Source organism: Pleurodeles waltl, chromosome 3_1 (genome assembly GCF_031143425.1).
Source record: "Pleurodeles waltl isolate 20211129_DDA chromosome 3_1, aPleWal1.hap1.20221129, whole genome shotgun sequence".
Taxonomy (NCBI): Eukaryota; Metazoa; Chordata; class Amphibia; order Caudata; family Salamandridae; genus Pleurodeles; species Pleurodeles waltl.
Window position 1 is genome coordinate 962236661 of NC_090440.1, and position 20487 is coordinate 962257147.

The window sequence follows — 20487 nt, forward strand, 5'->3', positions numbered from 1 at the left end:
AGAACAAGTTGCTTACCTTCGGTAATGCCTTTTCTGGTGGATACACTAGCTACCTGTGGATTCCTCACAGTCCCACCTGCCTCCCTGTTGCCGGTCTGGTCATACCAACATTTCTTTGGGTGTATATGTATATTTGTTTTTGCTCTTCTTATTTGAATAAATATTATGTATTATATTTTATTGATGTGTGTGTGTGTGTGTGTGTGTGTATATATATATATATATATATATATATATATATATATATATACATACATACAGATATATTGAGTTTGTGAAGTCGGTGATCACCTCTTCGCCTCAAATGCACGTTAAAAAATGGAGGAAACTGACGTCAGCACGCAGCGAGGACCTTTTATTGCCACGATGATGTCACATTGTCACGATGATGTCACACGGAGTCGCGTGGAGTTGGGCAATTGTGATGTCCTCGTCAAAGTGGAGAGCTGGGAAGAAAAGTTTCCGTTGAATGCTGGCACATTGGGAGAACTCATAAGGTGAGGAATCCAACAGAAAAGGCGAAGGTAAGTAACTTATTCATTTGTTCCCATTCAAAGCCCTGGTTTTCACCATTCGATGCAGTTGTCTGTAGAGCACTCACATGTTTTTTGCAAGTGAGACCCAGGGCCGGATTGGGAACCAAAGCAGCCATAGCAAACATTTTGAAACCAACCCCACTCGGCCGCCCCGATCCCTCTTACTTTGTCCAGTCATTGAATCACTTTATCACCTTTACTCTGCATGTTGGCATAAATCCCGGGGCGCTGGAGACGGGTACAGTGGCCCTCGACATCCAGTACGGACCTTCTGTGGTACCAGCCACCAAGGGAAATCCACGATGAATAAATTGCCAATCCGTCCATGGTGCCACATCGGTCTCTGGGCTCGAGGGTCTCTTTCTCTTTGCAGATTATGTTCAACCCTCTGCAGGTAACACCTGTGATTGCAGGAGGCCTTCTGCTCTGTTCATTTTGTGTTATCGACTCTGGAGATTAATCTGCCTTATTCTCAGACACGCACTCTAAATAATAAACCCCTCCCCCCTATTTCGTGATTTAACTCACGACCACATGTACACCTTAAATTAACCTCCGAGTTGCTATATTCACAGCCGGGAATTTGTAGGGGCTTGTTTGGGGGGTTGTGCGGTCTCCCGTAGGGTGTTGGCCGGGTTTCAGAGGGGTTGTCCTCTGTTTTCCGTATCACACCTTGTCAGACGACACCCTCCAGGGACCCGGGGCCATCTCCTGACCCTGTCCATTCCTACCCACCTGAGCCGGTCTGTCCGGTCTGTAACCCACCCCCCCCAGTCCCATTGTGGAGTAGTAGTCTAGGTTGTGAACTGCTAACTTCTTCTCGCGCACTGAATGCGACTCCTGGTGTCTCGCGGCGTACCTCGCTGTGATTGAGTTGGTCTCTGTCTCCCCCTTCTGGCCTCACTCGGCATCTGTCTGTCTTCCCCGCAGGTATCTCTTCACCCGTCTCAATGATTACTCGGCCAGCAGGGAGGTGATCGCGCTGTGTGCGGAGCTGTCGGACATCATACACAAGGTGAGTATGTGGAGAGGTCTGTCTGTCCCTTGTATAGCGAGTGGCGATGCTGGCACTGGGGGCAGTTTGAGAGACTTGGACTCCATGCTCGAGGAAGGGAGTGATCACCAGTGGAGAGTGAGAGCCCGAGGAAGTGGGAGGAAGACGAAGGGATCTCACGTGGGGATTCTGGCGGTATTCGGAGACTTTGCTTTGAGTTGGTGCAGGTGGGGACACAGACGGTGGCCGGTGACAGGGAGCTCAGTGAGAGTTTGTCAGGAGTGGGGAGTCTGTGGCAGTGAGAGTCTGAGAGCCGGGAAGCACCCGGTTGATGCAGCGCAAGTAACCTGTGAGGAGTTAGGTGCTAAGGCTGTGGGGCAGCCGGAGTCTTTGGCAGAAGGGAATGGCTGAGAAGGCCCTATGAGGATGGAAAGCTTGTTCCACACGGTAATTGAATCGTGGGTGAAGTGAAAAGCCTCTAGCTAGCTCATGGCGGTGGGAGCCAGCGAATGGTGGGGTGCACTGGCCGATGCACTGGAAACCTGTGTGTGTGTTGGGGGTGGGGGATTGCTTGTGGCAGAGGGAGCCTGCGAGGAGTAGAAAACATGGCTCTGAGTGCAGGGGAGACTCTGAGGAGCTGGTGATTTTGGTCCCTTGTGCAAGAGACTTCCATTTATATCCCATGAATCATTCTGCAGCGCACCGCGCTTGGAAAGGTCAAAGGCAGCTCGGGTGACAGGGGAGGAAGGCCTGGACACAAGAGGCTCAGAGGGAAAGGAGGCGAGCCGCCCCGAGCCAGAGCACGAGAGACTGGACACGAGGGCAGAGAACGGGGCAGAGCCACGGAGCGACAAGTAATGTAGCCAGAGGCATATCTTCCAATTGTGCAGCAGGTGCAGTGGCACCGGGGGCCAGAGGCCTGATGTGCCCTTTTCATTTACTCCCTTGCACAAGGGCCCATAACACACTGGCTTCGCAACTGAATGTAACAGGTCAGGACCGAGCAAGAGAGTGGTGCAAACCAGGATTTAGCAGGTGGATGTGAGACAGAGCAGGGTTGAGCCACGGAGATCAAATTGGACCCGGTCAGAGCAAGATTGAGTGAAACACACCCAGACAAGGTGAGAGACTGATACGGGTGGAGCAAGCCTGTAAGGATACAGGGCCAGGCGAAGTGTCTTAAACCAGAAGAGAACAAGAGTGAGGGGCAAAGGATGAGGGGATTGGAAAGATCAGGATAGACAGGAAAGAGTGGGGAAGAAGCTGGACAGAAGAACAAGGCAGATGGATACACTAAACAGAGCTGAAGACCGGGCTTGAACGTGTACCACAGACCAGCAGCGCAAGGGAGAGTTAGTTACACCCTGGCAGAGCCAAGCGTGAGATAGACTAGGACAGAGAAAGAGAGGGTGAGACACTAGACAGAACATTAGAAAATGATATACACCAGGACCGATCTGCGGACAGTCCATAGTGTAACAGGGCAGTAGAGAGTGAGGACCCCCACACACACCGATCGTGAGAGAGTGAGGCGCCCACCCAGAGCAGGAGAGTGAGACATTCCTCGACGGAGCCAGAGAGAGACGAGGACAGAATCAGGAGCTGAAAAGGGCAGAGCAAGAGAGTGGGCGTACCGGACAGGGCAAAAAGGAGTGATACACTTAGGGTATAGCCAGAGAGAATGTGAAGAAGACCAGACAGCATAAGCGAGAGAGGCATGTCGGGCAGAGCGACAGTAAGGGAGGACAAGATGGAGGAAGAGAGCAGGAGACGAGGACTGCAGCGCACAGAGGCGAGGAATCCCTATGCCACAGAACTACCGTTGGTAGGCCTAATCCAGGGCGACCCTTTGACCTTCTTCACAGCTGCACAGTTGACCCTACTGACCGAGGTGGGATTGGTGACCTTGAGAGACTCCTTTTAAGTGGGGAGTTTTATCCCCTTTTGAGACCTTGCAGAACAGACTCGCCCGCCGCTGGGGCAATTTCTTACCTATGAAGCGCTTACCCGTACTTTACGAGAAATGTGGAGAACTACGGGACCGGAACCGGAATACTGTTCCTCATCTCCAGCTGACGCTGGGAACGAGCCTCTATAGGGCACTGAAGGATTGACCCGGAAGCCGCTGGCCAACCGAAATGGATCAGGGACTGTCAGCTGTCTAATGGGGGAGGGTGCTTGCTTACCCCCAGAAGGCCTCCCGCAACTCAAGACTTAAATATATACGGTGTAATTATACTCACTGGGTAGCTCAAATAGACATGACCGACTGGCTGCTGGGAACCTGGCATTGATAGGAGCAAGTGGACAGGAAGATTGGATACATGAATGGTGGGCTCTGGAAACTGGGTGGGTGGCCTGCCTGATTGCTGTGCACCACCTCTCTAGGGCTGGACCTATCTGATCACGCCCCTACCCCCTGACCCCTGGTCTACCATCTGCCGGGACTTGGGGACACCCGCACTCTTCCCTGCTGATACCGATTGCAAACTTCACGAAGAGACTCCGGCATACAGGGACACTGTTCTTAGTATGTATTGTTTTTTTCCACAATGTTGTATTGCTACTGTGTACAGGCATGTGATAGTACAGATAAAGTGGTCACACACCTAGCCCCATGCAAGAGACCGAGTACCACTGACTTGAAAGCAGGCACTAGTACGGAATTCTGTTAGTCAAAACTTCTCTGATGTGCTGATGTGGTTGGTACCTGATTATATGATGAAACCCGAAAGAACATATCCATATTATAAAACTGTGGAATTGATGTACTTCTTGAAATGGCAATAAAAAATGTTTAAAAATACAACAGATTGAGAAAGAAACAAATAAGGATCTAAACCTATGACTTACAATTTATAAGCAGCTCCTTGATGCTGGTAAATAGGTCATCGTGTTATATTAGAGTGTAATTTATAAACTGTGAGTAACAAAATGATTTGTGTTAAAAGTCGTACCCCACTTACCTACTTAGATAAAATACAAATCTGTGATCTGTATAATACAAGCTGTGCTTTACAGCAGGCACAATAACACACTGCTACTTTGAGTCAAAACTGCGAATGGACAAAACACTGAACTGTTCCAGAATTGAGTTACCCACTAAAGTTATCTTTCCACTACTATATTTATCTCATAGTTGCTTTGCTCTGCAGCAAGTGTCTTAATCCTGCAAGATATTTTAGAATGCAGCCTCTTTGTGACTAAGTAAGCTGGAACAGCTTTACTGTTACATATTCCATATTGCCAACTTCTTTGCAGCAGATAAAAAAAAAAAAAGGTATAATTTTGCTGTCGGACTCATCTTTTCAAGCTTCATCCCTCGCGACTCCACCTCTTTGCCTCTGCCACACCTTGACCCCCAATTTATGGGTTCCCAGAGTAAATTTTTCCAATTTCAGCACTGGTTGTGCCACAAAGAATGGCTCGCAAGAGATAAGGAATGATGTGAGGCAGTGACACGTACACAGAGAGAGGAAGAGTACCAATGTGTGATTGATTGAGAAGAAAAGAGACTGTGAGAGAAAGAGACAGACATAGAGAGAGAAACTGGCGACGTGAGAGACTAGAAGCGAGAGTTTGCAACAGCGTAAGACACAGACATACAGAGGAGGAGATAACTTGAGGCAGAAGAACAACTTTGAGACAGACTGAGATACAGGGCCAGAGCGAGGAGGAGACGGTGAGACAGAGAAGAAACAAGACTTTGTATCCGAGTGAGACAGGCAGCGAGAGTCGGCGAGGAGAAACATTGAGGGGCCCAGGGGGCCAGAGCAGCAAATGTTGCTGGGGCGAGTCGGTAATATACTCCCCTAGGGCTTCACTTACATTTTGGGGGAGATTTTGAGCTTTGTGGACTCACGGCCAATCACATGGTTAGTTCTGCAACTTTCGTGGATTTCCAGGAGCACTGATTATCGGAACATCCACATATCTAAATCATGCTAAAGTCTGCATTTATACATTCAATCTTTTTCCTCCAAAGTAATAGTATATTTTCTTGTTGAAAATTCCTGTCCTTTGGACCCCATGAAATGTAGTGTCCCTTTCATACCAATGAAATTCCCTTCTGTGTGCCTGTCACAGGAGTAATTTTACATGTGTTTCCTGGGTGGAAATTTACCAACAAAATGTTTGTGGATGTGCAGAAATCTGCACGTTAATGGGTGTTGACTCTGGTTCAGGTAGCACCTTTTTGCCAACAACCATAGCTGTACAAAGCAGGAAAATCACCAAACAAACGGATTTACTACTCTTTACCCATTGTGATTCTGTAAAGGACAAGTGTATTTTTTGGCAAAGCATAATTTACAGTCTGGGTGAGTGAAACACTTTTAGGATTGCCACAGAGGCAGGAAGGTAGATAAATGGTCGAGCACATACGGAAATAAGTGTCAAAAGACAGGGTCTATGCCATACCTTTACGAGACAAAATAAGGGTTTGAGGAGCCTGTACAGAGTTTTCTCGTGGGCAAAAATGAATAATGGGTCAACCTGCCAGGCTGATTTATTGTATGAGTCGCTGTTGCGGACTGGGCGAGCCAGTATGATTAAGAGAATATTAGAACAATTGTGCTTTGTCTCCCCCGTCTCCTTCCTTCCTTTCCTTCTTTATTCCTCTTCTTTGCACTCGTTATCTGGTTTTCTCCCCTGTACCCTGCATCTTTCTACTCCAGTTTGTTTTATACCTGCCTTTGAGGACTTCCCTCTTTTCCTGTTCTCATCTTTCTCTTTCTTTACTTTCCACTTATCTCACCCTATTTCCCTCTGTACCCCCTTTCCCATAACAATCTTTGTCTTTGTATTTTCAGGAAAACCTCACGGTCTCAGAAAAAGAAGACAGAATTTTACCCATAGTAAGTTTAGGAAAAGCCTTCTGGTCAATACACCTGTGAGTGTGTGCATATGGCATTGTGACAAACTCCCTCTGCATGTGACTGCATGCATCTTTACTTCTCTCTCTGCACGTCCATCTGTTCACTGCATTCACTGCTTTGAGGATTCTTGGCTTTACTACTGTTAGACCTGGCAGCTTTTTGGCATGTCTCCCATGTCTTTTTGCCTTCTGACCTCATGTTTTTATGGTTTACTCGACTCTGTTTTTGCTGGTTTATTGTCTCTGCACACTTTACCGCTACTAATCAGTGCTAAAGTGAAAGTGCTCCTTAAGTAAACTGTATTGTTGATTGGTTTATCCATGATTGGCATATTTGTTTACTGGTAAGTCCCTAGTAAATTGCACCTGAGGTGCCCAGGGCCTGTAAATCAAATGCTACTAGTGGGCCTGCAGCACTGATTGTGCCATCCACATAAGTAGCCCTGTAAACATGGCTCAGACCTGCCACTGCAGTGTCTGTGTGTGCTAATTCGACCAGGCAAGTGTACCCACTTGCCTGGCCCAAACCTTCCCTTTTTGTACATGTAAGGAACCCCAAAGGTAGGCCCTAGGTAGCCCCATGGGCACGGTGCAGTGTATATAAAAGGTATGACATGTACTGGTGTGTTTTACATGTCCTAACAGTGAAATACTTCCAAACCCGGGTTTCACTGTTGCAAGGCCTATCTCTCTCATAGGTTAGCACGGGGGCTGCCTTTAAATCACTTTAAAGTGCAGATTCCCTTTGAGAGTAGATAGAAATTTGGAGTATAGGGTCTTTGAACTAACAATTTAAAAATACATCTTTTAGTGAAGTTGGTTTTTGAATTGTGAGTTTGAAAATGCCACTTTTAGAAAGTAGACATTTTCTTGCTTAAACTATTCCGTGACTCTGCCTGTTTGTGGATTCCCCGTCTGGGTCAGTTTGACAGTTGGGCTGTTAACACCTCTCCTCTAGACAGTGACACAAAGGGAGCTGGGGTGTAGCCTGCATATCCTGATGAGCCATTTAAGCTAGAGTGGAGGGACGAGTGGTTGCTTGCACCTGAAAGGACTGCGCCTGCCCTCACACAGTGCAGTCACCAACCCCCTGGTGGGCGTCTGGGGCCTGGCCTGGACAAGGAAGGATCTTGCAAACACTTGTAACTTTGCTTTGAAGTTTGCCAACTTCAAAGGCAGGAAGGGGTATAAGAAGAGGACCCAAAACCGCAGACTTTTACAATCTTTCTGGAATCGAGAGGAACCTCTGCCCAGAAGAAGAGCTGAAGGAGGAGTACTGTCCCTTTGCTGTGTTTCTTTGCTGGACTGGCCTGCAGTGGCTGCTTCTGCCTGAAAAGAGTGCAAAGGGTGAACTTTGCCGTATGTCCTGCTTGAGGAAGTTCTCCAAGGGCTTGGAGTAGAGCTTGTCTCCTGTTGGAAGTCTCAGGGACACCAAAGACTTCAGTTTCCTCGACCTGCAGCACTGGGAACTGTGTGTTTTGTGCTGTCCAAGAGGAGAAACCACTGTGACGCCACCGCTGGCCTGCACCGCAACTTGCTGATGCCGCACGGAGCCGCACTGCCCTGCTTCCCACCTGGTCCCACCGACTCAGTCATCGGATGACTTCACCGAGCCGCTGCTCACACTGCAACCTGTAGGCCCCGCACTCTGGCATCGTCTGCTCACACCGCAGCCTGGGCATCCCCGATGACACCGCTCCCACTGACACCAGTACCACTGCCTGCCCCGTGGACACCACTTATGAGGGTCTCAAAGCACCGTCCCATTCTGCACCCGCCGGCTTGGGCCTACCAACAATAGTGCTTCAGCAAAGACGATGCCGCTGAGTGCACCGTGACCTGGTGACACCGCCCGTTGCACTGCCCCACTTCAAACCACTGCCCTGGTCTCACCGACGCTGCTGGATGCCGTCACCGAGCTGCTGCCTGCACCGTGACCTGTGCGCACACACGTTGCATCGTACAGCTTCGCACCGCAGTCCCAACGCCATCCACGCCAGCGCTCATGACTTCATCAGTCAGAAGTTTGATCTGCAACACATGTGACTTCAAGGGCCTGATTATTCCCGCACCGACTCCGGAACCGACAAAGCAACGCCGCTTTCCGGAGCTCACCACGAGGATCACGACACCCTGCAATTCCAAAGGTACTGTTTGCGTGTCTTCCCAACACTGTAACTGGCCCACGACGCCGCAGCTGGCCTGAACTGTTGGTTTTGCTGGTCACGACGCTATGATAGCCCCAGGTGGATCTTTTGACTTCAAGGAACTATTTTGATTAAATCTTGCAGAATTCATATTTGTATTACTGTATGTTGGATTTTTATTGTTTTGGTCGTTTTGCACAGATAAATATTGGCTATTTTTCTAAAACTGGTGTGGTGTTCTTTTGTATTGTTTTCACTTATTACTGTGTGTTATGTGCAAGTGCTTTATACATTGCTTCTGAGATAAGCCTGACTGCTTGTGCCAAGCTAACAAGGGGGCGAGCAGGGGTTATCTGAGTGGGTATCTCCCTTATCCTGACTAGAGTGAGTGTCCCTAGTTGGACAAGGTTCAAACCGACTGCCAACTCGAGACCCCATTTCTAACAACTACCTAAAAGGATCTTGAACCTACTCATCCCTTCTCTTGTCATAACCTAGCCAGTGTGTTCTATGCACTACAGCCAGTGAGCGAATGTATATATCTGCTCGCTTTCAACATAACCTGTATTATGACTTTAAATGTGTTGCAAGTCTAAAAACAGTCTTGATCAAACCTGCTCTTTAGCGCCATGACTTACTTTCTGAGTATTCTATTCATTCCAAAAGAAAAGCATTCTAATCATTACAGCCTAAGAGTCTAGAACATAGTGAGCACTTCTTTACTTATGGAGTTGTGACTGTGAATATATTACCGGCTGGCTCGACTGGTATGCACTCCACCCTCTTGGATGCAAGATCTACTTTGCAAGCTGTTTTGGATATTTTATATATTTTTTATATATATATGTTCAATGGCATGTGTAGCTGCAGATACACATGTGTGCATATCCCGCCATCTAGTGTTGGGCTCGGAGTGTTACAAGTTGTTTTTCTTCGAAGAAGTCTTTTCGAGTCACAAGATTGAGGGACTCCTCCCATTTCGGCTCCATTGCGCATGGGCGTCGACTCCATCTTAGATTGTTTTCTTTCCGCCATCGGGTTCGGACGTGTTCCTCTTCGCTCCGTGTTTCGGTTCGGAAAGTTAGTTAAATCTCAGAAAACTCGACGGATTGTTTGCGTTCGGTATCAGGTTAGTTATAGCAGATCGACACCGAATAAAAGAATAGCTCTGGTAGCCCTTCGGGGCTTCCATTCCCCGGCGGGGCCTGGTCGGCCCGACCGCGTGCGTCTTCAAGGCTAATGGAACGGACCCCATTCCGCTTCTGCCCCGAATGCCACAATAAGTATCCTTACACAGACCAGCATTTGGTCTGTAATTTGTGTTTGTCCCCCGAACACAAAGAGGATACCTGCGAGGCCTGCCAGGCATTTCGGTCGAACAAGACGCTACGGGACCGGAGAGTTCGAAGGCTTCAAATGGCGTTGACGCCGTCAGGACAACACAACGTCGAAGAGGAGGAGACTTACTCCATTCCGGATTCGGACTCGGACGAGGCTGAAAGTGAGCAGCCGGCGAAAACCGTGAGTAAAACTGCCCCGGCCAAAACTCTCACCAAGATAATGAAAGCCCAGGGGACGCCACTGCCGGCAGGCCATGGCTTAACCCGTAAACACGGTGACCAACCATCGGCACTGAAAAAGGGCACACACGTGTTGAAGACATCCGACTCCGGTCGAGATACCGGCACAGAGTATACTCGGCATCGAGATACTGGCTCCGACCAGACTCGACACCGAGATACCGTCTCCGACCAAAGTCGGCACCGAGAGATCGGCAGCCCGAAACCGAAAAAGGTGGCTTCGGAGCCGAAAAAGACTGCGGAAAAAGTTTTGGTGCCGAAACACCCAGCATTGCAGCCGAAACAGAGCTCCTATTCTGAAGAATAAGGCCTGTCATCACAACTTCAAGGCCATAAATTTGGACAAGAATTGGAGCTGGGAGAGCCAGACTATAGACAAAGAAGGCTCCATATTCAGAAAGACACAGGGAAAATAAGAACTCTTCCCCCTATTAAAATGAAAAGGAAACTTGCTTTCCAAGAAACAGATAAACAGCCAAAAGCAAAGAAAGAAAAAACTCCACCACGTTTTTCGCCACAACCATCACCACAGCACTCACTGCAACTGTCACCAATTGCAACACCCCCTATGATGCAATCTCCAACGCACACAGGGATGACCCAGATGCATGGGATCTATACGATGCACCAGTATCTGACAATAGTCCAGACTGCTACCCGGTAAGACCGTCACCACCTGAAGACAGTACTGCTTACATGCAGGTGGTGTCTAGAGCAGCTACTTTTCACAATGTAGCACTGCATGCTGAACCTATTGAGGATGACTTTTTATTTAATACTTTGTCGTCAACACACAGCCAGTACCAGAGTCTGCCGATGTTACCAGGGATGTTAAAGCACGCAAAACAAGAGTTTCAAGACCCCGTCAAATGCAGAGCTATTACACCTAGGGTGGAAAAAAAGTACAAGCCTCCCCCTATGGACCCTGTGTACATCACGCAACAACTAACACCTGACTCAGTGGTAGTAGGCGCAGCACGCAAAAGGGCAAACTCACAGACTTCTGGGGATGCACCACCACCCGACAAAGAAAGTCGAAAGTTTGATGCAGCGGGGAAAAGAGTTGCAGCACAGGCAGCTAATCAATGGCGCATTGCCAATTTACAGGCTTTATTGGCAAGATATGACAGGGCTCATAGGGATGAAATGCAGCATTTTATTGAACATCTTCCCAAGGAGTTTCAAAAGCGTGCACAGCAAGTGGTAGAGGAGGGCCAAAGTATCTCCAACAACCAGATACAATGGCAATGGACGCAGCGGACACAGCCGCCAGAACTGTGAACACAGCGGTCACTATTCGGAGACACACATGGCTACGCACCTCCGGATTTAAGCCAGAGATCCAACAGGCTGTGCTTAATATGCCTTTTAATGGACAACAGTTGTTTGGGCCGGAGGTGGATACAGCTATAGAGAAGCTAAAGAAGGACACTGACACGGCCAAAGCCATGGGCGCGCTCTACTCCCCACAGAGCAGAGGCACCTTTAGGAAGCCACACTTTAGAGGGGCGTTTCGAGCCCAAAGCACAGAACCCTCAACCTCACAAGCCAGACCCAAATACCAGGGCCGTATCAAAGAGGAAGCTTTCGGGGACAATATAGAGGTGGACAGTTCCCTAAAACCAGAGGGAAATTCCAAAGACCCCACAAACTAAACAGTGACTTCAATGTCACAAATCCCAAACACATAACACCAGTGGGGGGGAGACTCACAGATTATTTCAAAAATTGGGAAGAAATAACTACAGACTCGTGGGTCCTAGACATTATCCAACATGGTTATTGCATAGAATTCCTACAATTACCACCAAATGTGCCTCCAAGAACACACAACATGTCCAAACAGCACTTGGATCTATTACAACTAGAAGTCCAAGCGTTGTTACAAAAAGAGGCAATAGAACTGGTACCCAACCATCAGAAAGGAACAGGTGTTTATTCCCTGTATTTTCTAATACCCAAAAAGGACAAAACTCTGAGACCCATCTTAAATCTCAGGACACTAAATCTTTACACCAAATCAGATCACTTTTAAATGGTAACACTTCAAGACGTGATCCCCTTGCTCAAACAACAAGACTACATGTCAACATTAGATCTCAAGGATGCGCACTTCCATATACCCATACATCCTTCACACAGGAAATACTTAAGGTTTGTAATCCAAGGAGTACATTACCAATTCAAAGTGTTACCATTCGGGATAACAACAGCACCAAGGGTATTTACAAAATGCCTTGCAGTAGTAGCCGCACATATCAGAAGACAGCACATACACGTATTCCCGTATCTAGACGATTGGTTAATAAAAACCAACACTCAGAAACAGTATCTTCAACACACAAAATACGTCATAGAAACCCTTCACAAACTAGGGTTCTCAATAAACTACCTGAAATCACACTTACAACCGTGTCAAATAAAACAATACTTAGGAGCGACAATCAACACAAAAAAAGGGATTGCCACTCCAAGTCCACAAAGGGTACAAGCATTCCAAAACGTAATACAAAGCATACACCCAAATCAACAATATCAAGTAAAATTAGTGATGAAACTTCTAGGCATGATGTCTTCATGCATAGCCATTGTCCCAAACGCAAGATTACACATGCGGCCCTTACAACAGTGCCTAGTGACACAATGGACACAAGCACATGGTCAACTTCAGGATCTAGTGTTGATAGACCGCCAAACACACACCTCGCTTCAATGGTGGAATCCTATAAATTTAAACCAAGGGCGGCCCTTTCAAGACCCAGTGTCTCAATACGTGATCACAACAGATGCTTCCATGGTAGGGTGGGGAGCACACCTCAACCAACACAGCATCCAGGGACAATGGGACACTCAGCAAAAACAACTTCATATAAATCAACTAGAACTACTAGCAGTGTTTCTAGCATTAAAAGCATTTCAACCACTAATAGCCCACAAACACATTCTTGTCAAAACAGACAACATGACAACAATGTATTACCTAAACAAACAGGGAGGGACACACTCATCACAGTTGTGTCTCTTAGCACAAAGGATTTGGCATCGGGCGATTCACAATCACATTCGCCTTATAGTGCAATACATACCAGGAATTCAGAACCAGTTAGCCGACAATCTCAGTCGAGATCACCAACAAATCCACGAATGGGAAATTCATCCCCAGATACTACAAACCTTCTTCCAAAACTGTGGAACACACCGCAAATAGACCTATTTACAACATAAGAAAATGCAAAATGCCAAAACTACGCATCCAGGTACCCACACCCTCACTCCAAGGGCAATGCGTTATGGATGAGTTGGTCAGGGATATTTGCTTACGCTTTTCCCCCTCTCCCACTCCTTCCGTATCTAGTAAACAAATTGAGTCGAAACAAACTCAAACTAATACTAGTAGCACCAACTTGGGCACGCCAACCATGGTATACAACACTACTAGACCTGTCAGTAGTGCCTCATATCAAGCTACCAAACCGACCAGATCTGTTAACTCAACACAGACAACAGATCAGACACCAGAATCCAGCATCGTTCAATCTAGCAATCTGGCTCCTGAAGTCTTAGAATTTGGACATCTAGACCTTACACAAGAATGTATGGAGGTCATCAAACAGGCTAGGAAACCTACTACAAGACATTGCTACGCAAATAAATGGAAACGATTTGTTTATTACTGTCATAATAATCAAATTCAACCATTACACACGTCCACGACAAACATTGTAAGCTACTTACTACACTTGCAAAAGTCTAAGTTAGCTTTTTCATCCATTAAGATACATCTCACAGCAATTTCTGCCTATCTGCAAACTACACATTCAACCTCATTATTTAGAATCCCAGTCATAAAAGCATTTATGGAGGGTCTAAAAAGGATCATTCCCCCAAGAACACCACCAGTTCCTTCGTGGAACCTCAATATTGTATTAACACGACTCATGGGTCCACCATTTGAACCCATGCACTCTTGTGAGATGCAATACTTAACATGGAAAGTAGCCTTTCTAATAGCTATCACATCTCTTAGGAGAGTAAGTGAAACACAAGCCTTTACCATACAGGAACCCTTTATACAAATACACAAACATAAAGTGGTTCTACGCACAAACCCCAAATTTTTACCAAAAGTTATATCACCGTTCCACTTAAATCAAACAGTGGAACTCCCAGTATTTTTTCCACAACCAGACTCTGTAGCTGAAAGAGCATTACATACATTATCAACAAAGAGAGGGACTGGGAGGTTAATTGGTCCAGTGTACAGTCTCCCAAATAACTGAACATACAAATGATAACTAGGGGAACATTAAAGTTCAGGAGCAAGAGCCCTCACACATCCAAGCGGATGTCATGCTTCATCATCGGGTAGCTCCTCGTCAGTCCGGCACTGCAATGTCTGACGGGCTCCCCGTAAGGGGGCTCTTTGCCGGAGATCTTTTTAGGTAGCAGCCGTGGTAGCGGACACTACAAGACCTAATATTGCGGGCAAGTGCTGTTTATGGCAGGAGAGTGAATGATAAAAATTGGTTCTCTTTTAGGACTGTGAACCAATTTTTATCATTCACTCTCCTGCCATAAACAGCACTTGACCGCAATATTAGGCCTTGTAGTGTCCGCTACCACGGCTGCTACCTAAAAAGATCTCTGGCAAAGAGCCCCCTTACGGGGAGCCCGTCAGACATTGCAGTGCCGGTCTGACGAGGAGCTACCCGATGATGAAGCATGACATCCGCTTGGATGTGTGAGGGCTCTTGCTCCTGAACTTTAATGTTCCCCTAGTTATCATTTGTCTGTTTGGAACAGTGTACACCTTTTTTGTATGTTCATTACATACATTAGACATAAAAAGAGCACTAATGTATTACATTGATAGAACCAAACAATTTCGCAAAACAAAACAATTGTTTGTAGCTTTTCAAAAATCTCATGCAGGGAATCCAATATCCATACAAGGCATTGCCAGATGGATAGTTAAGTGTATTCAAACCTGTTATGTTAAAGCAAAGAGAGAACTGCCTATTACACCAAAGGCACACTCCACTAGAAAGAAAGGCGCCACCATAACCTTTTTAGGAAATATACCAATGACAGAAATCTGTAAGGCAGCCACATGGTCTACGCCTCATACATTCAAAAAACATTACTGTGTGGATGTGTTAACAACACAACAAGCCACAGTAGGACAGGCAGTATTACGAACATTATTTCAAACAACTTCAACTCCTACAGGCTAGACCACCGCTTTTGGGGAGATAACTACTTACTAGTCTATGCACAGCATGTGTATCTGCAGCTACACATGGCATCGAACGGAAAATGTCACTTACCCAGTGTACATCTGTTCGTGGCATGAGACGCTGCAGATTCACATGCGCCGTCCCACCTCCCCGGGAGCCTGTAGCCGTTATAAGTTGATAAAAATAAACTTGTAAATTTGTAAATATATATATATATATCACTTTTAGACACATTATGTACATACATACTTACTCCATTGCATGGGCACTATTACTATATACACAACTCCTACCTCACCCTCTGCGGGGAAAACAATCTTAAAATGGAGCAGACGCCCATGCACAAAGGAGCCGAAATGGGAGGAGTCCCTTGATCTCGTGACTCGAAAAGACTTCTTCAATGAAAAACAACTTGTAACACTCCGAGCCCAACACTAGATGGCGGGATATGCACAGCATGTGAATCTGCAGCGTCTCATGCCACGAACAGATGTACACTGGGTAAGTGACATTTTCCATATATCTGAGACACACGACGGAAGAGGCCAAAGACCTTTCAGCCCAGTGAGTGCCATGTGCCTGATAGATGGTGTTAGCTCACTGCCTGAGCTAATGCTAGTAGAAGACATTTTTTGTTCCCAGATTAACAGCCACAGTCAATTAAGTGACCCACTAATAAAGCACAACAGTTCAGGTGGTTAATGCATAGTCTACAGAGACCTGTAGTTTCCGGGTTACTGCAAAAGCTCACTCAGCCTTTCATCTTCCTGAGGTCATTAACATTAGAACCATTGGATTGAGTAATAGGAACACCTATGATTTCCTCTGCTGGAAAAAAGAGAATTTCCTAATGATCTCTCAAGGTACTTGGATCCCTCATCCTGGAGTTTATTCTGGTGTTCTGCCACTAGAGTTACTGACACCGGTGGTGCAGAATTATTGAGTCTTATGAGTGGTGCCCTGAAGGCCCAATAGAGATATAAGACATGTATTGTGGAATCTGAAATACAGCACCCGAGTCCCCACTTTATTCCTTATTTCTTTCCGTTATTGCACATGCAATTTTCTGCTGCTCTTAGCTGTGCTCCCACAGATCTTACATTCGAGATAGATCTGTAATTACTGGTACCGGCCCTCATCGAAATTAAGAGACAATCCTAATGAGGCTCTTAGTGATTTGCTTAAACGAGTGAGGCCATCAGTTTAATCAGCTTTGCGGTCCAGCAACCACAGCCCTTGGTAAATGTCAACCCTCTTCAGCCTTCGAGGTTAACTTCAACCATTGAACAAGTCACTTAAAGAACGTGAATCCAGACCTCATGCTCTTAAAAGAAAGTGACATCTCCTTGTGTGGCTGCCCCATAAGACAAGAAATAGGAGCTGTGTTCTGTTTGTTGAAGGCGTAATGGGAGATGGATGTTGTGACAGAATGTACACTGCCTTCTCTGTCAGGTTTGCTATATTAATAGAATAAACTTCAGAATTCTTTCTAGTAAAGACAATAGAAGGATACACTGATACATTACCCCCAAACTACTACTGTAGAAATTGTCATACAACTAAAATCTTTTTCTGGGACCTTGTAACAAATTGCTCTATCTGATTCTTTGAACACGAACAGTTAAACCAAGGGACCCCGAATACCAGAGAACCAGGAATGGCTGTACTCAAAGGTTTTGCACATTGATGTTTGCAGCGGAGTAACTCTGAGAAAGATACTTCCTTGAAATATATAAAAGAGTAGTAATGCCTTCGTGGAAGTCAGTTTGCTCTTATTTGGCTTCGTATTTGGTCTGAACACCAATACTCCTGTCTGTCCCCTCTTGTGTCTTGTCTACTGGCACATCTATTGCATTGTTTGTCTATTGCACATTCCTACTTGTCTGTGTACGTGACTGCGTCTGACAACACGTGTGCCCATGTATTTGTCTCTGCTTCTGTAATCGGGTGTTTGTCAGTAGTAACTTTATATCTGTGCTTGCCTGTGCCTATCCTCCGCCTTGAGGCCTGAAGAGAGCATGCATGGGGGACGGCGTGCTCACCCATCTTTGTGCGCTCGAGATGGTGTGTGCATATAAACAGCACCGTGGTTAGTCTCTGTGTGCTGTCGTCACCCTCCCCCAGGGTGCAGCCGGTACTGAATGACTCGGATTCACCGGTGCCTTTCTTATATCTTGTCTCTTTTGCTCCCTTCCCTGCCCCTTTAAGTGTCAGAGTATTTCTGCGGTTTGTGAAAACATCCTGAGCTGCAGCCCTGAGTGCCTCCTGAACCAGCGGGCCTCCCTAGAAACAGTACATCTGGTGCCGGTGCCACCGGAGGATAGCTTGGTAAGTAATCCACTCATTGACTTATGTTACATCTCTCGCCCACTAGAGGCCCTTAGACCACTTTTAAACTTTTTGGGCAATGAAGGTTTGATTGACAGCTTGGGCTCATGTAAATAAACCCTCTCCATTGTAACTTCCCCTACATCCATAGGCACATAGATGGTTCGCAAAGCCAATATTCAGAAGCGTATTTATGTATATGCTGGTATTTTAGAGCGCACACATAGCGTGAGATCAATAGAGCACTGTACAGTGGGTCCCCAGAAAATAGTGGGGTAAGGTGAAGAGTAGACTGTCGTGTCTGGGTTAATGCTTATTGAGGAGGTGCGTCTTCAGGCTTTTCCCATTTGTAGGACAGTTAGTGCTGATCTTACGTCGATGAGGATCGTAGCACGAAGGAGTGTGTCACACTACCTAAAATATACAAAAAATGTAAAGCTCCGGGGAAACTCCCATTGTAGGCAAAGAGCATTCCAAGGAAAATACTTTAATTGGCTACAAATGCCCCTTTGTTCACTCAAATTCATTGGTGCTCATCGTTTTGGTTTCAGTAGTACTGGTTCCCTTGCTGATGTATGTATAGTGATACGTTAATGTGCTCTAATTAGAACAAAGCTCCTAGGAGTGTCTCTTGCGTATTCAAGTCCATCTTGGATGGAACATTACTATCAAAGTAGTAATACCTTTCCTGCAGCGATGAATGCTTTTGTTATGCTTTAGATTGTAATGGATTGTGCTGTACCACGGGTGTTTGTTTTCTGCAAGATCGGGATTCAAGCCACAATATCAGTATATCCTCTGATTATTTCCATGATTCCTATTTAAATCAATTGCATAAATTGGTTGGTGGATTTCATAAAACCTGGCCTAGATCTCTGTCATGCTCCAAATTGGACTGCTCCTTACTGATCCCTACTCATTTTTAATACCACAGGCGTTTCAGTTGTCAGAATAGTGTGTGTTGTTGGTGGATGGCTGTTCTTCACTCGATATTCTGTATCTTGAAGTAGGAATTTCTCATACCGTGAAGCAGACGTTCTTCTGATACTGAAGCGGCACAGGAGCTCAGTTAGACCACTTTCTTTCTACTCCCACAGGACGCTAACCCTGCTTTGACTGATTAGTGGAGGATCAGAAGTGCAAATATGAAATTTGATTTGATCATGTCTTCTGTCCATTTAAAAGAAGATGGTAGAAGACTTAGAGAAGAATCCATAAACCTTTAGGAAGTTCAGAACAGAATGTGTATACACAAACACTTTACAACTAGCAAACCGCTATTGAATCCTTTGCAGAAAAGTATTTATTTCCCAGGTGAAATTTAAAGACATTTCTTTCTGTGGCCTACTAAGGCTAACAATAGAATATCTAATTTTCCATTTCACATAGAACGTATAGATAGAAATTTGAGCTTTTTGGTCATAGACCCAGCCAAAAGTAGATTTTGTAATTCCATTGTCTGTATCTACTACAAGAGGCTAGATTTCCAATTTCTGCAGGTTTTTGATCTTAACATCTGGCACGCACTGCTGAAATGAAATGATATTTCCAGGTCAACATTTAGTGTATTTGTATTCAAACGAAGGTATGCACTTTTATTTAAGCATCCTAGGAAGACTAATGATGATGAATTCGAGGTAACGGATGAATCAGTCTCTAGGAAAACTGTACATACTTTTAAATCTCCATCCACAGAGACCACGGCTGTCCACTTAATTTCCTCTAAGTCGATTCGTCCACATCTTAGATTCTTTCTCGATGACTAATAGCCCCTTTCTGCTTCTGTTCAATTTGACTCTGCTTGTGTGAGTTTTCACACATGATGGGTATCAGGTAAGTTACCGATGTGTGATTCATTGAATTGACACTGAATCTTTCACAATGTAGGTATTCAATTCTGCCGTGAATGTTAGTGTGGGTCCGGATGTTTAAGAATCATAGCAGCTATGATAGCTTGTCATTTACTTTAATAGAGCTTCACTATTTTTTTTCTTGTAATCCCTCAAAACCCCCCTCTCCCACCAGCAGACTGGCTTGTCAAAATGCACTATTTTCAGTTATACTTGACTTCTGAACGAATTTGGCATTTTTTTGGTTTCAAGGAGTTGCTTATGTGCCTGCCCACCTTGTGAGAGATTTGCTGGGTAGTTTTAATGCACTTTTGTCATTTTTTCTTTGCCATGGGCCAAACCTTCAGCACAGCTGCTCCAAACACTGCAACATTTTTTGTGTTTCTTGCTCTTAAGTTTGACCTTTTTTAGCTCTCTTTTAGAATAGTGGACCCAACGTTCTTCAAAGATGGTAGTTATGAAGATGACCCTGACCAGAGGGTCCACTCTTAGACGAACTGCGTCATTACAAATAACATAATCGCTCTCCAATAACTGCTGTTTTCATTGTGTATATGGGTTGCATTACAGTTTCCCCAACAACTGCGCCATCTGCAAGTTATCAAATGCTTCTATCTGATAGAGACATCTAGTTGCAGATTCCTCACCTTAGACTTTCCCACAGGTGTCAGTCTGGATCCAGAGATATTTCTCGAGCAGCACCCCTGCACGCCATCATCTGGCGTCAGTCAGCTTGGTGTCTATCATGGGCGTCGTGCGTGCCGGATATGATATTGCAGAACTTATATAGACCCCACCCAGTTCTTTTCTTTATGCACCAGCCAGTGCAGATCTGAAATTCACTTTTTGACTTGGTCTTTTTTGACTTTGTTGAAGTTTTTTGAGTGTTGACACTCCTGGTGCGTCGAGATGCTGTCACCTAAGACTGTGAATCTGAAA

At 45.7% G+C, this 20487-nt stretch overlaps 1 protein-coding gene across 5 annotated transcripts in view; it reads left to right on the plus strand.

Annotated features, from left to right (window-relative positions):
- CNKSR1 (connector enhancer of kinase suppressor of Ras 1) overlaps positions 1 to 20487 on the plus strand; it is a 262699-nt gene that overhangs the window by 70748 nt on the left and 171464 nt on the right. For 3 of the 5 annotated variants that reach the window (XM_069224001.1, XM_069224003.1, XM_069224004.1), the window contains exons 4-6: positions 1467 to 1551; positions 6342 to 6386; positions 17579 to 17698. In XM_069224001.1, the coding sequence (XP_069080102.1) occupies positions 1467 to 1551; positions 6342 to 6386; positions 17579 to 17698 (250 nt within the window). Of the gene's footprint in view, positions 1 to 1466; positions 1552 to 1674; positions 1758 to 3937; positions 4061 to 6341; positions 6387 to 17578; positions 17699 to 20487 lie in introns of those variants that run through there. The other 2 variants (XM_069224006.1, XM_069224005.1) reach the window with 2 other exon arrangements.